General features: G+C 38.3%; 1 protein-coding gene across 3 annotated transcripts in view; it reads right to left on the bottom strand.

Moving 5' to 3' along the window:
- alpha-Cat (catenin alpha) overlaps nt 1–17726 on the bottom strand; it is a 204695-nt gene that overhangs the window by 60099 nt on the left and 126870 nt on the right. For all 3 annotated transcript variants that reach the window (XM_068228829.1, XM_067152964.2, XM_068228830.1), the window contains exons 10-11: nt 17238–17438; nt 9703–9854 (exon numbers count right to left, since the gene is read on the bottom strand). In XM_068228829.1, the coding sequence (XP_068084930.1) occupies nt 9703–9854; nt 17238–17438 (353 nt within the window). The remainder of the gene's footprint in view (nt 1–9702; nt 9855–17237; nt 17439–17726) is intronic.

Below are 17726 nucleotides of genomic sequence, written 5' to 3'. Positions count from 1 at the left end.
CACCATATTTTGAAAGTTTTCAAAAAATTGTAGAAAATAGTAGGTAGGTTGCAATTGTAACACGTATATATCATAAAAAAAAACTAAGTGTGTCTATTCTACAGAATAAAAAGTTGCATTAAGGTATATTGAATACTTTTCACATTACACATTTTCCAACGGTATGCCTTTTGCAACAGCAACAAAAAAAAGTCGGACAACAAAGTCTTACAAATAATGAGCTTGAGTGCGGAATAGTTTGAAGCATTCAGGGACACAAAGTGCTACAGAACACATTGGATACCACCAGTATGTCTCCTTCTTCGTTACTTTCCCATTTTCCTCTTTTCCTTTATATGCACGGGCGTTGCAAGTGCATCAAAATCGCCGTAAGTACCTGGCGAATGTGAATCAGTCATTGCCTTTTAATTATCATCGATTGCGTCACTTCGTTCTAAATGAATATCCAGTCATATGAAGATCGTGAAACATTAGCTAAATAAACTACAAAGTGCAAAATCACACCTGGTTGGAATATGATAGAATAGGTTATAAATACCTTCATCACGAACATGAAGTTCGAAATCAGGATCTAGGTCAGAATCATCTACCTCTTCTTCTGAACCACTGTCATCAAAAATCTCTACAATTCCACCTTCATTCAATGATCCAATAATTATAGCAGAAACAAAACGCAGTCTAAACACTTCGCACGATGTAAACAAAACTCTGAAAGTGCGCGCCTTGAGCAGCTGGAAGCATGGAGTGTAGAAGCGAACTCGAGCAAAAATAAGCTGCTATAAGTTTGAGAAAAGAACGACAAGAGGATACGAACGCACGGTATAGCTGTCATAAAAGTTCTTTAAAGTGGTATGTATACTTTCCGAGCGATTCTCGTCCTGGCTGTGTTGACAATATAACAAACACGCGGGCCCGAGTTAGCCTCGGGCGCGGTCAGTCTGAGCTGTTACCCCACCCCATACACACTCGGGCTCGGTCTCCAATGTGTTAATGATATTTTATTTCTTTCGTTTTTCCATAGAAAAGATCTTGTTTCTATCAGTATTGGATGTTCACCTCTGCATCATCAAATTTATAAGCGACTGGCTCTCTAGCGTAGCAAATACGGCAAGTTTATCAATCATGCGCCTGGAAGTAACAAATTAACCTCATTTTCTCGAAAAGAAAAATTTTCTCCGCCAATCTGTTTGCACCAACATTCTTAACATAAAACGAAGAGCATTCCTTAGTTTTTTTGTCCATATAGTTCTGATACGCCCTGTATAAGGGGTAAATTACGACTGAGTTTTAGACATAGGACAAAGGATTTAAATATACAAACTTAACACTTCTGAGGCAAATGTCAAGCATATTAACTGAAAGTTTGAGCATGAATGAAATTTCTGTTTATCCTGATTTCAGGACATACAGAATATGTAGAGGAGATAACTGTACAGTATTAAATTTCACAGGGTCTATCCAGTATATTTAGATGGCACTAATCACAGAAGCCTTTGTGTCCATGATTCCCATTGTGCATGCACTAAAGAACTAATCAATACTTGATACACAAAACCCAGTAAATAATAAGCTGCTTTCATGAAAAAAGAAAAAAGAAAAGAAAACAGATTTGAAAATAATGAGAATAATGAGAATACAACAGAGAAAGTATGTTATGTTGGAAAAAATGAGCAATACAAAATACACAATGTTAAATAAATTCTGTGGTAAAGCATCAAGAAACTTTCAGAACTATAAGCAAACTGTTACTAACCAAGTCAATAGCTTCATGGACTATGATCAAGTAAACACTTAGGACTTAATTGAAGTAATCTATCTCATGCCAAAACATCCACAAAGTTTGTTACTTACAGGTAATAGTAACTCTAGTATCAAGCCTATCACAAAAAAAAAAAAAAAAAAAAAAACAAGTCATTCCATAAGCTACCCAATTCCCTGTACTTGTCTGAACTTGGATCGGTTATTCCTAGAGAAGTAATACCAAACCAGGATATCAGAGGAGCCAGCAAATGTGTTAAAAACCTTTATATGTAGCAAGTTAATAACACATAAAACACACAGTGTCTGAGATATTGCTACATATTTGCAGGAGGCAAGTACTGGACCCATATGAATAAGAGTCAAATATGAAATGACAAAATGAGTAGTCTTGAGTGACGAACAACAGTGTGCAAAATGACAGCAAGAAATATCTAATGGAATTAATTCGTTATCTCAAAATTACAGTTCATCTCAGCACCAGTTATAACTTAAGTTAATGTAATTTAACTGAATTATTAAAGTCCTCTTTAGCCAACTTTTTTACTTCTACAATTGCTTAAACTTGATTTATCTGTTTCTGGGATTGCTACAGCCATCTTGGCTCATTTTGGGTTTTGGACAAGAGTTTCTGAAGGGCAGCTTGTCCTTCCTGATGCCACATGAATTTTCAGGAGAGAAGTCAAACTCAGACTCTACCACAATTCGAACCTCACAGTTGTCCAGGTGGAAAGTCAGCAGCCAAATCACTATACTGAACTCATTCCTATATTTATTATAAATGGCTGCAAATGATGTTCATAAAGAGAAGTGTGATGCCTACGAACCCATGATTCCATACCTCAAGCAAATTATAAGTTGCCATATTCTATAGAAGAAGTGGGTTATATGGTTCGATCTAAAGGCACAATAACAGCTATATTTCCACAGTTCTATAAGCTGTTCAGACTGGACAATCAATTTATGAACATGGTGGCCTTGGTGGCTGTAAAGGGTTCTATTGCAATTTTGAGGAATCATTTGTATAACTGTTATTACTAACATATGAAAATCTCATTTACAATCTGTTAAGATGTATAGTAATTCATGTTCGGAATGCTTTGTCTACTGAGCAACCTCTATCTACAGAAAGCTGACGTGCTGTTGAAAATAAATAACTATGTTCTGTGAGCAAATTTTTCTATTATAATAGTCCAGCATTTTGAACTCATGAAACTCATCTTTCCTTGTGGCAGTCAACTGCATCATACATAATCTTTTCAGTCTGCAAGTCAAAAATGTAGTGTGATGTTCAATCAACATTACCTTTTATCTTAAAAATGTACGAGATCTAATCAGAACTGAGAAAAATTCTAGCTTATGGTGTCTATTTATGAACGAAGTTTCCTGTTTCAACTTTTGTAGCATGTACAATGTACATTCCTCCTGGTTGTGTATTAATCAATATTCAGAAAAAAAAATGTGTGTCACATGAAGTGCCCAATAGACATAAAAGTAGCAAGAACCAAAATTTCAAATTAATTTTCGTAAAGGAAGAAATGAGTAATCTTGAATGGAACTGATAAGCTGCCTGGCCTCAAGGCTCAGTGGTCAACATCTTTGCTAGTCCTGGAAACTTTGGGTTCGATTCCCAAATAGGTTGGCAGATTTTAATTTTGAATGATTAATTCCTTTGACTTGGAGTCTGGGTGTGGGACATGAAATAATTACTCCCCTCCCCTACCAGTACAACCTCAGTGAACTTATATGGGCAGAAGTCAAGAGAGAAGTTGGGCAACAAAACTCTACATTTAAAGTAGCTGTTGTAGAGAATCTTGTCAACAAAGTGGTTTATGAAATCATTCAAAAGCAGCCACAGCAGTGGGATGCCTGTGTGAAACATGCCAAAAAATTACAAGAGGATGATTTTAGTAGGACAAAGGCCAGGCCAGTCACTTGTGAAACAGCCTTGACAACATAACAGACTACTTGGGTGACTATTGGCTGCTGCTCATATCACTTCAGGATTGATGTACACTATAGCTAAAATTCTGTTGGGGATTTCTTCACATGTACTGTTGAACTCTTGAACTAAAATGGCATAGTGTGGTGCTTCTCAGATCTCTGATAATATACTAATTGACTGCATATTATCCTCAATTTTCAGACATATGAGTACATAAGATACATTCTAAAATATAGGGCATAGAAGAATGATATAGCAGCTAGTCCATGTAATTATTGGCTTAACTAGTATACATATAAAAAAAAAAAGAAAGAAAGAAACTATCAATATTACATGTATTCTTTTCAGTATACTTCACTTTATTTTCCTGAATTAAAGTATGCTTTGCAAGGTTTATATCTATTTACAGCTTTAAATTCATACACAGAATGAACTTAAGGTAAGTGCTACAAAGCAATTTCACTCTATTTGGAAATGTATGTATAACAAAACAGTAAAATTAATTAAAAGAATAAAATTTAATCAGCATCAACAAAGGAAATTTAAAAAAGTACTTATAACAGATACATGTGATGAGTTGCCAATGCCAATACATTACTCCATGTGTTAAGACCATCAAATAATGAGATAAGTTAAATAAAAGCAGTCCTTGCAAGATTCCTCAGTAGAGGTAGGAAAAGAACTGGTGGTAAATAATGCTAACAACAATCAGAATATTGATTGCAAACTGTTTTTAATTTTCCTGACTTTCATGATGGAATCAATGATCACAAGGCAACAATAAACTTACGATTCTCCTGTATAAGAGAAATAAAAACGGGAAACAAGGAACTAAAGCTGGATGAATTTATAGATTTGATTTCTGACTAATTTTAGTGATCAACTGAAATGTCATTTCCCATTTTCTGACTCATGAGAAGTTGTATTCTGTTTCTTAAAATTTTAAAACAAAGATGTTAAGTACTCTGGATAGATAACGCTCTTCAAATTGTATACCATGTATGTTAACACGCAATAACATCTGATTCCTACAACTGTCGACCCAAGAATCTGATGTGTTTACTGCTCCTCTTGCTAAGATTTCTATGGTCAACAGGATGAACATCAACGTGGAAAATGAATATCATTTAGCTTATGGCAGAGATACAAAGTGTGTAACTTTCATGAAAACAAACCAATAGATTTAACTGACAAATGGCAATATACCAGCCACAGGTACTGAATTCCATACGTAACACATGGTAACAAATCATCCTGTGTTTAATTCAATAATTCATTGAAGGGTTGGTTATTCAACATCACAGAAGTAAACATTTACACTCATGAGCAAATGAATTAAGAGACAACTGCTGTATTGGGGACATGGTGTTGTTCTTGACCCAGCGAACGTAATAGGAGGGCATGGCATTTAACAGCAAGAATGTCACAGCTCGTACAGGCTGTATAAGTAACAACCGACAACAGGATGGGTAAGACATGAGATCTCAGTGCATTTGATCATAGCCAAATTGTCAGCGCCAGACGTATGGATCACTCCACCTCCAAAGTTGTGTAGACAATGGGCTTTCCAAGGACCATCACATCAGCTCCAGGGGCTCTGAACTTTGGAGCGTGGGTTGGCGACCACGGGCCCCTTAGCCGAGTCCTAGCATTGCTTCGACTTACTTGTGCCAGGCTCCTCACTTTCATCTATCCTATCCGACCTCTCTTGGTCAACTCTTGTTCTTTTCCGACCCCGACGCTATTAGGTTTACGAGGGCTAGGGAGTCTTTCATTTTCACGCCCTTCGCGGCCCTTGTCTTCCTCTGGCCGATATCTTCATTTTTCAAAGTGTCGGATCCCTTCCATTTTTCCGTCTGATTAGTGTTATATAAGGGATGGTTGCCTAGTTGTACTTCCTCTTAAAACAATAATCACCACCACCACCACCATCACATCAAGAGTGTACCGTGAGTACGTAGATTTGGGCAAAACCACCCCACCAGAGTCATCTGTTGTGGTGCATTATGTGTTGATGGCAGGGTTCGTCATTGGCTAGCAGTGCAGCAAATCATTCATAAATTGAATACTGGACGAAAATGATGCATGAAAAGCCATGCCATCCAGAATCATCTCCTTGCCATGGGGTATAGGAGCAAGTGTCCCACGAGAGTACCTCTGCACAACACCTATCACAATGCACAATGACTGACATGGGCAAAGGAATACTGCCATTGGATGCTCAAAGCCTGGACAGATGAGAGAGTTGACAGGGTCAAGGTACCAGTTGGTACACTCCAATGGCCAGGTATGAGTGTGTCGTCATCAACAACGAGGCAATGGATCCCTCTTGCCAGCAGGGTACGGTTGAGGCTGGTGGTGGTTGTATCCTAGGATGGAGACTGTTCATGTGGGATGAAATGGGACTTCTGGTACATCTGACATTCCTCACTGGCAAATGTTACAGGAAGTATCTGACAGATCATGTTCACCCCTATGTTTGCCTCCAGCACCTTGCAAGATAACCTATTGCTTCGGCGCCCGTCTAGCCTATGATATGGTGGAGGTATGTTGATGATGTATTTGTGATCTGGACAGAAGGTCCTGAGAAATTTCATCTATTTCTAGACCACCTATATCAGCATTCCGTCAATAAAATTCACTATGGAGATGGAGTCGGACGGATGCCTTCCTTTCTTGGATGTTCTAGTAAGAAAGAAACCGGACGGCTCCTTAGGACATACCATATATCGTAAGCCTACCCACACAAATCGCTATCTTCATGCAGATTCTCACCACCATCCAGCACAAAAACAAGGCATCCTCACGACACTCGCCAAGCTGATTACATGCAAACTCGCCAAGAGGGCGAGATGAATTTATGAGCCATCACATATCCAGATGGAGATGGACACGCTCAAAGTCGCGTTTAAGGGTAATGGTTACAGCGATTTGCAAATTCATAGAGCCCTGCATCCCAGAGAAATGACCAAGCAAATCTCACAGAAGGAAGAAGTGAAGGGAACTGCCTACTTGCCTTACAATCACAACACCACAGATCAAATTGCCAAGGTCCACCGCAAACACAATACAAAAACCGTGTTTGGCACCGCCACTAAAATTGCTCACAGTCTGAGTAAAACCAAGGAAAAATTGTCCCCACTTTCACATCCTGGGGTATACGAAATTCCCTGTACGTGCGGCAAAGTATACATCGGCCAAACATGCCGGTACATTGGTACCCGTATCACAGAACATGAACGTAATATTCGTCTCAACCAACCTGACAAATCGGCAATAGCTGAGAACGCTCTATCGTCGGGTCATGATGTCATGTTCCAAGATACTCAAGCTCTTACCCACACTGGACACTACAGGTCCAGGATTATACGGGAAGGTGTGGAAATACGTAGAAATCCTAACAATTTCAACAGGGACACCGGCTATCAATTAAGTAATACCTGGTTGCCAGCCATTAACAATTTACGTAGGTAGTTCCCTTCCCTGCCCCTTCACAACTGTTATTCAGTCTCTGTGTTTTTTTCCAAATTCGTACCTCCCTCGTCGCCAGATGTTTCATTCCAGGCTTATGTCTATGTCTTACACCTGTCATATGTTACACAAACATGTTATGTGAACCGCTTAGTCTGAATGTGATAGAACGGTCAGCTTCCGCTTCAAACGCTAACGTTGTGCCACGTCCTCCTGGGAGTCATCTGGTGGTGAATGAACGTACCATTTCCACTTCTATTATAACGTTCCAAATTAAAAAGTGTCATTGTTTAAGAAGCCTTTCTCGTGGACAGTCGAGAATTCTTCTGAGGACGCAGAGCACAGTTTTCTGCGAAACATTAAGAATTTCACCTTATTTTCTTGACACGGCATAAGCCCAAAAGTCTATACATATCATGTCTATAAGGTAACCTGTACTTAAAGCAAGCCTATCATCATAGCTGAATGGTTCAAAGAGCACTCCACGGATGTGAAGATGCTTGCCTGGCCCCTAAGGAGTCCCGATCTCAATCCCATTGAGCATATATGGGACGCTGTCAAGAGGGATGTGTGCCCTGGAATCAGCTCCGACCAATCGGCGTGAATTATGGGAGGCTGTGTAGCGATCATGGATCAGCATGGTTCCCCAACGCTTCTGATGTCTTGTGGTGTTCATGCCATGACACATTACTGCCATCATCAAGGGGAAAAGGGTACACTATACTAGCGAGGTATCTTTAATTCAATTGCTCTTGAGAATATATACAGTACATGAGCTGACCTATAGCAGAGCTTACATATTAACTACCCTCTGGTATTATAAATAATGTTCCAAATTCGAAATGACAATATATCCAGTGGTAGAAGTGAATAACTTCTACTGATATGAAGAAATCTGCAAAAATCACAATCAGTGCAACTGGAAGAGTGAACTGCTGTTTAGGTTTGGCTTTAATGATGGGAGTTTGTAAAATCATAAGGCAGTGACAGCAGTGCAAAACATAGGGGCATCATGAGACAAGATTTAAAACACCCCTCTGAAGCTTAAAATCTCCAAAAAGTTTGTGTATTTCAGTATCCAGTGGTACACTCACATAGAAACTTAAAATGGGTGGTGCAAACAGACAGAGCAACTCACACTGTAGAAACTATTAAAGTGTTGAGAAAGTAGTGATGGTAAAATCTGTGCAAAAAACAAAAAAACTAATGAAAACCTGAGAAATGAAAACTTAGAAATGTTCTTGTGTGCCATATGGTAAAATGTACCCAGGGACTGCAAGTCAACAAACTCTCTACTGATCCTTACAAATGGTGATGATGATGATGATGATGATTGTATAACCTCAGTTACTGTGGTTCAGGCTTTCTGAAGTAAACGCATTTAGGTAGCCTACCTACCAATTTTGACATTCTATTGTGCAGCTATCTAGCAATGAAAACAGAATTCTACTAGAAAGGATATTATAGATGAGTTAATTTTTTTTCTGTGACACTAAATGAACCATAGAGATCTTCAAAGATGGAGTGCCAAGATTTTTCACCATCCTACAAAAATTCGACTACCTCAGCTGGGATTGAACTTGGGATCAGGAACTGGACACACTACCACTAACCTACTGAGACAGCTACCTTACATTTGAGCTAAGGTGTTTTTTTTTTGCTAGTTGCTTTACGTCGCACCGACTCAGATAGGTCTTATGGCGACGGTGGGACAGGGAAGGGCTAGGAGTGGGAAGGAAGCGGCCGTGGCCTTAATTAAGGTACAGCCCCAGCATTTGCCTGGTGTGAAAATGGGAAACCACGGAAAACCATTTTCAGGGCTGCTGACAGTGGGGTTCGAACCTACTATCTCCCGAAGAGCTAAGGTGTTCAATGGTGTTAAAAGTAAAGCATCAACAGGAATGGGAGCACAAAGAATTGTCAGTGAGGAGCTTACAACGAAATGTAACAAGTGAATTCAGAGTCAATAAAAAGGTTCTTTTTTGCTAGTTGCTTTACGTCGCACCGACACAGCTAGGTCTTATGGCGACGCTGGGACAGGAAAGGCCTAGGAATGGGAAGGAAGCGGCCATGGCCGTAATTAAAGTACAGCCCCAGCATTTGCCTGGTGTGAAAATGGGAAACCATGGAAAACAATCTTCAGGGCTGCCAACAGTGGGGTTCAAACCCACTACCTCCTGGATGCGAGCTCACAGCTGCGCGCTCCTAACTGCACGACCAACTCGCCCGGCATAAAAAGGTTCAAAATAACCAACACCCTGCTTCAGATGAGGGATCAGGAGGATAAGATCCAAGATTCTTGCTTTAAAATCCAGTAACACATCATATCTCTATTTGACACTTCTTCAATGAACTCCCTATGCAATACAAATACCAACACAGACCTTATTCGTAAGTTATGCAAATGGGCAACATTCAGATTTGGCCAGCAACACCATCATGTAACAAAGATTATCTGAATTTCAGTCTTGAATATATTCATTATATAAATGAACTAACATGACGTTTATTGTTTGCAATTAACTTACCCTGTTCATCAACACAGCCCGTCTTATTTCACGGACACCATCATACACAAGCCTGGAAGCGTCAATAAATTCATTCTCATCCACATCTTTAGGAGGATTTGAAGAAAGTGCATCTACTGCCACTTCCACACGCTGTGCAAAATTAGGCATCACTGGAACCAAATTACATTTTTTATCAGTTTCGTCCATCAAAAGTAAAGCATACACCCAGCATTCCATTAAAAGTACAGCATACACCCTAACCTGGAGGAAAAAACTCAACATGTTGTTTACAGAGCAAATTCTATTCTTAGAAATCTATAGTATTTTAATTAGGCAAGTTACAATGCAGTGACATTAGGCAGTGTTTGTCAAGCGGTCATATATTTAAATTTACATGGATATGTTACTGGACTTGGAATCTACCTGGAAGTAACGTCATCAGTTTCCTGACCATGGCAACCAGTATTCACCTCTGTATACTACGTCACTGTGCGCTTTCTTCCTGTAACTAAGAGCTTGAGAAAATCCCATATCAAGTGAATCCGATTCTACTCTTTAGACCAGAATTAAAATCCTTGGTCTGGTCAGAAAATTAACCCAGGACTTTGGAATAAGAGACAGGTGTTCTACCTCTACACCACACAACTGCTTAGTATTATATTTATGAGGTCTAGAATGTCTTATTTTCTCACAATTTATGAACCTTTCCATTCTTTTGTGGCTACACCCATTTCTCTTCCGATTTATCGGAACTCTATCTCCCCTGTGAGTGGAATCAAAGGATCCATTATCTGAGGCCTTCCATTCCAAAACTTCCTAACTCCATTCTTGAATAATAATACTGATACAAAACCTGTTGTCGAAACCTACCCGTGTTTTGAAATTCAGGAATCGTTTCAGAACTCGCTAACTCTATAGCCGATATTGCCAAGTGGGGATTCCCCCCCTCTACTGTAAACGACTTGCTGGGGGTTGTTGCAAAGTGCCCTAAAGGAGGGTTAGCTACTATGATTCATGACTACTCGAGGTCGCAAAGTTCCTACAGCTAGTCAAACAATACACTCTCACTAAAATATAGTATGTTTAATTTTGTATAAGGAGACTATTTAAGTTCAGGTTTCTCCTACAGGAACTAACTTTATCTGGGGATAATCAAGTACACAAGCGTAACGTTCTACATATACTTCGAGTTACAGAAAAAAAAATTCACACTCGGCTTCAAATATCATTTGAGATATTGAATAAATCAAGTAACAGAATGAAAAATATACAGCACATAAATTAGGATTCCATAGGGAAATGAAAATTCCTTCGAGATACACAAAATTTGAGTTATAGACGTTCGCATTATGTAAGTTTAACACAATGCAAAAATGGAGCATTGCATTCTTTGGACACATATACCGCTTTAACAAATACTAGATTTCTGAAACAACTTTTTGATTTCTTTTGGAATCGTCATCGGCTGTAACTCGATCCGAGTATATATAACTTCTTCCTGCATACATTGACCAGTTCAACTCAGTTTATGGATGTGTTTACGATGACTAAACAGACCAATTCTGGAATAAAACATACGCCCACACAAATCACACTGAATGGATGGAGGAGGGTGGGGTTGTAATTGACGGAGTTTTCTTGCTTGTCGCTTGGCCTCTTGATATGGGGGAGTAGTACTGGACTTTTGGAATGTGAGCCCAGACAGGTAGTATCAAAGAAGCAACACACACTCACAAAGCAGCTTTCAACAACCCTCAAAATCGGCAGATGATACCAGCAACCTGACTCACTCTTACCACTGCAGATTGAGGTTAGTATTCTGCTGAATGAGGGTAGCTGCTATAGGGTTCAAGTAATAGTACGGGACACAACATTGTCAGCCAGGTAACCAATGAATGCTAATATATCAATCATACTTCTTTTTGCATAACAAGCATTTTCAAAGAAGTTTTTTGTAGTTGGAAGCCATCACCAATTTGTTAGTTTGCACATTTTAATAATTAAATTTTTTTAAGAACTTGGATACATATATCCACATGCTGTTAAAATGCTAGGGCTGCTTCTTAGCAGTAGCAGCATTAGTAATAGTAATATTACTGGTTTTTGTCTCACTAACTACTACTTAAGTTTTTGGAGACGCCAAGGTGCTGAAATTTTGTCCCACAGAGATTTTTTAAGTGCTAGTAAATCTACCGATCTGAGGCCGACATATCTGAGCACCTTCAATTACTACCGGACTGAGTCAGGATCAAACCTGACAGGTTGGGCTCAGGAAACCAGCACTCTATCATCCAAGCTACTGAACTATTATTATGATAATTATTATTATTTAAAATATGTACAGGCTTCCTGGTTATACCCATCCAACCTATTACATTCAGAGCAATGTACCTTTTTTCACTGCTTGCAACAAGTAAGGCGTTTTTAACGTGAACCATCACCAGTTGGGTGATTATTCATACTGAATGACTTTGAGAGCAATTTTCAGCCCTTGACATATTTATTATAATATGCACCTATATCCTACAGACTACAGAACCAATAACATATTGTTTTTCAGATGTACTATAAAAGAAACAATTAACATAGCTGCTTTTCCTTTAAAAATATTTATAGAAAATATTAAATCTTTCTTAAACTATAAGTCACTGAATCCTAGTTCAACAATCACTTAACCGATATTAAAAACTACTCTAAAATGTCTAAGTAATAACTGCAAAGGCTTCAGAGAAACAACAACAATTTAAACATCTATGAAATAAAGATTTCACCTTCCCTTAGTAAAATTCTAATAAGAACATACACAATATGTCAGGTTTGGGGCTTAGGAATCACAATTACAGCGATAATGAAGTGATTGGGACAAAAAAAAAAAAAAAAAATCAGACTTCGAATTACGTAGTTTCAAATTAAATTTCTGCATAACAAAAAAATATTGAAAATATGTAAGTTAGTGTTGTATTCACAATTTGACCCCAGATACCTCCAACTCTCAAGAGGAATAGAGGAATAGAAATTGTAAGAAAGATAATAATTCCTTTTTTTTCAGTCTAGAATACAACAAGAATAAAAGTAAGGTGCACAAATTGCATATACAATACAGACACTTATGTAAAAATAAAGAAGTCCACGGTTCATCAATCTTAAAATGTACATACCTAAATAGACTGGCCCACTCTTCCTGAATGTTTAGAACACACCTATCAATTATTTGATTACCTTTTCGTAAATACAAACAGATAAACTGAAGAAACAAAATTATTGTCTATCACCTGCTATTGGCAGAAAGGATGTGCGATTCTAGTGAATTCCATTATTAGACAACTGGAAACAACTCACAGGCAGTGTCTACAATCATGAAAAGAATACAGCAATAAAATGCGGACGCAGCAAGAACTTTGAACCTGACGAGTTATGCACGGTTGACAGGCCAGAAATTGGGTTAAGTGCGTCACCAAATGGTTTCCGGTCTGTGGTGCTTAATATATGTATGGTATGAAGTACAGTAGAAGTTTGCTATAGTGAGAATTCATAACAGCGAAAAAAGTACTCGCTATAGCAGATTGTCATTATATTGGATTTTTTGTAGAAGTCGGGTAAACCCCCATACACATTAAAAAAGGTATGAAACGACAATCAGTTTGTTCAAAACTTATGTTTTCGCAGATGATCACACTACAGCTGACTTGTTTGTTATTTTTCGAAATCCAATACTAAGTGTATGTTTCATTTCATCCAAGACGACCCTGAATGCAATATGAGCCCCACTTTTTCCTTCAAAAAAAAATTAAATTAGGCTTAAAAAGTACTTTGTAAAATCATATGAATGCCTTTCTTTTACAGTACGCATTTTTAGACTATCTTTGTCTTCACGTCAACGCCGAACATTGGCTTAAGTTAAGCTGTATTTATTTTGCGCCTGCAAAATTATTCTTTATTTCCATGGGTTTAATAATCATTAACTTAAAATTGGCATCATAATATTGAAGAGAGCCCATTAAAAATTTGCCGGCTATATCTATTCCACGCGTCTCTACAATACGACGATTCATCAAGAAAATATTCTTGCCGTCTATAAAACTGTTACTTTTACTGAGCGTCAGCTACAATTGGCTGCTACACGCACGGTTTGCTTGCCGAGTCGGGCAAACTTCAGTGGCTAGCGATGTATAGGCCTAATCGCGAACGCTGAAGTTCAACGAACTGTTTACTGCGCCATCGTATAGCCCCGCCCTTGCGTTTTTCGTGCACATACCTCGCAATTTAATTTCTACTTCTTTTGAGCGTCCTTGTTGCGGGCTATTGAATGCTTCTTTGTATAGTAGCATTTTTTACCTCTCTTTGTCTTCATGCTAATGCCGAATATTGGCTTTAGTTAGGTCTATGACGCATTTTCTTGCAGCTGCACAATTATTCTACATTTCCGAGTGTTTTATAACTGTTAACTGAAAACTGGCATCATAATATCAACGAGAACCCATTGAAAATTTGCCGGCAATACCTGTTCCAAGTATCTTTACAATACGAAGATCCATCACGAAAATATTCCTGCTCTCTATAAAACTTAACTTTTTTAAGCGTTAGGTACAGTAGACGCATTATAACTCTGCCTCTGAGCCGTGGTCTTTCTAAGAATTTGAAGGCTCACATGTTTTGATGCCATTCTGCAGACTTGAGAAATTTTTTTTGGAGGCTAATAGAACGTCATTCTCTCTTCACTATTTCCCGAGATCCAAGGATGTTACACAGAGGCATTGTACAACCGGTTGCCGCGGCTTTATAATAAAGACGCAGTTGTTTATAGTCAGCGAGTTTTGTGTGTGTGCATGCGTGGGGGTGAAAAGAAACAGCGTGATTACCGCGGTATTGTCAGTAGTATTCATTGCTGTTAGGCCGCGAATGCAAGACGACCCTTGATTTTTCACATGAGATTCTGAGAAAAATACGTCGTCTTGGATTTGGAGAAATACGGTATCATTCCGGAGGCTTTTGTGACAACAATTTCAGTTTTCCTCTTCAAACGGTGTCAGGGCGTCTGCTAACCCAACCGTATATGTATCATGAAAACATTTCAAACACATGTAAAGAAATGATAACCTCCTCACTAAAAATTTACATGGGAATAGCCTTTCTGAAATGTAACTAGATGCAAGAAAATTTAAACTATCCTCTGAAATCAGTGATGTACTCTGCCATATCTTGAAGTGTATCACATTCTTACCTAATTTTAATATGTATGTATGTTCAGTCCGTCAGCAATGCCACTGGTGGGATCTTCAACAGCTCTGCCATCAGCTGTCATAGATGGCCTAGTCATCACTGAAGAGGCGTACTAGGGAAATGAGGAGTGAGGTAGTTTCCTGTTGCTTTCCTCACAATTTTAGTATATAACATTAAAATTAAGAAATCACTTACTTCAACCTTTATTTTTAATGGGTTAACAACTGCTATCGGCCAGGTTATGTACGCATTTATTACAAAAACTTGTTACCCTCTTTCATTTCGAATTTTCCTTAGAGAACAGCAGCGGACAGTTATTAGAACCAACCTCAACATTGCCTTTGAATGTCAACGAGAGAGAGAGAGAGAGAGAGAGAGAGAGAGAGAAAGAGAGACGCCTGCTAGTGGACATAGCAAGGAAACGACACCGAAGGTGATAGATCGCATTTTGTGGCAAACGTTTCAGTTTTCTCATTCTATCAGCGTCACCTATCCTAAATTAAACGTACTACATGTATGATGAAAATATACTTCAAGCGCTAGTAGAGAAATGATAACCTTCTCACTACAAGTTTACATCATAATAAATAGCCTTTCCGTAATTTAACCAGAACGTGACAAAATATAAACTAACCTCTGAAATCAATTATGCACTCCGCCATAACTTGAGGTGTATCCCAATCTTACTTAATTGCAGTATTTTGAATTAAAATTAAGAGATTGTTTATTCAGCTTTTATTTTTAACGAGTTAACAACTGTTAACGGACAAGTTATTTATGCATTTATTTTACGAAAACATGTTCTCTTTCATTTTTAATTTTCTTCAGTTGCCAAGTATTACTAAACGACTCCAAAATCGCCTTCGAATGTCAACGAGAGAGAGAGAGCTCGCTAATGGACATAGCGAGGAAATGACACCAAAGGTGATCTATCGCACGCAACATAATGGCCAAGGTGTATAATTATCAGTAATGGAAAATATTGCGCGCACTTAATAACTCGTAATAACGGATGTGTCAGTGGTAGGGCTCTCGCTGTAAGCGAAGAATAATACACAGTTTAATATAGGAACTTTGAAGGGGCAGATAAAACTGCCGTTATAACGGGGTTCTCGTTATATGCCGTACTTGCTATAGCGGAATTCTACTGTACTCGCATAGCTATAGTAAGTTGATTAAAATCCATGATGCACTCATCAATGCACACACGATATTCTATTTGACATTGTTTGAAACCATCGACACCTCGAAGTTAAAAACACACGAAAACAAATGAAAACACAAAAAACTATTATGGCATGGTGGCCAATATAAAGTTATTCTAACATGGTAGCCAACAAAGAAATTAAGTTCCAACAATAACACATTTCAACATCTTCCTCGTTAGGCAAACATTGAAAAACAATATCATTCTTTTCTGAAATATGAGTCAATGGTGCGCTGTTTAAGTGCATTTCTGTAAGTTGTTGAAATAAAATCATCTATTACATCCATTGCATTCAAAACATTTTCCCAGACATTGCTGGTAGAGATGACACTGTCCAGAATCAATAAGATAGTTATTGCGACTTTAGCCGGCGGGCCCGTGAGAAGAGACTCCATCTCCCGATGTTTCGACTGCTTGCAATTCCGTTATAAACAGAGTTAGACTCTATGCAACTTCAACAAAAATAACTCAGTGACCATGTAAGTGTACCTCATGACAATAACAAGGTCGTTGACAATGCGATAAAAAAAAAAACGAAACAAGGAGCATGGTATGAAGTACTCGCATAGCTATAGTAAGTTGATTAAAATCCAGGATGCAATCATCAATGCACACACATGTTCTATTTGACTTTGTTTGAAGCTTTAAACCCTGAAAAACCGAAGGAGGGCATATGCGACAATGAGGGATACAAGATAGTCGCTCACTCGTTAACTGTTGTCTACAATGACTATTAGTTAGCTGCTCTGAAGCAACCAGATTAAAGTACCGATTTTGAATTTCACAGTTTAGGGGCCTGATGAGAACTTCGAATTACATCAAAATCAATGTCCTACTCCAGTAGCCCGGGTGTGGTTCGAATTACATATTAACCGTATTTCAAATTAACCGATCAAATTAACACATTAAGGCCTATATTTTAATTCGGGGAATGGCAATTACTTTGAAATAAGCGTATTTCAAATTATATTGTCATCAGAAAGTAATAAGAAAGAGGTATTTGAGTTGTATGTCTGCCTTTTTGTGACAGAGTTGATAAAGAGTTATGCATTCCTTATCACTCATAGTCCCACAATATAAGGGCTGCGCATAGTTTCAAATTACTGCATTTTACTTCCATTCTCACCTTGGTCTCGTAGAACTTTGACTGCTTCCAACACACGTTCAGTGTAAATGCCAGGTTCATAATTGTCCATCTCAGCACCCACAACATTACACACTCGTGATGATCGTCCACGAATGGCTCCTGCAGTCCGATCCAGAGTGTCAGCATCTCCTTCCTGGAGAGCCAATACACATTTGTTGACGTCCTCCAAAATGTGGTTTTCTGAAACGAATGGGAGTGTGATTTTCTTGCACTATTCAAACTGCAAATACTTTAAATTTATATAACTAGTTGCATTCCAACTCAATCACAAGAAAATATTACATAGAAGCACAATAAAAAAGTATTTCATTGCAAAAATAGTTTCTTATCCCCATGCTGCAAGATGTTTTCTAGTGGAAGTCAAGTTAGACATCTCCAGTAAGTAAACAATGGAAGTTATGCTTAAAGAAGCCAATACTTTACAGAGAACATAAGGGTGCACTCAACACCACAATACATGAGATCCAT

This window comes from Anabrus simplex, chromosome 8 (assembly GCF_040414725.1).
Source record: "Anabrus simplex isolate iqAnaSimp1 chromosome 8, ASM4041472v1, whole genome shotgun sequence".
Lineage (NCBI taxonomy): Eukaryota > Metazoa > Arthropoda > Insecta > Orthoptera > Tettigoniidae > Anabrus > Anabrus simplex.
Note: the sequence above shows the minus strand (reverse complement) of the source record. Positions and strands in the feature narration are given on the sequence as shown.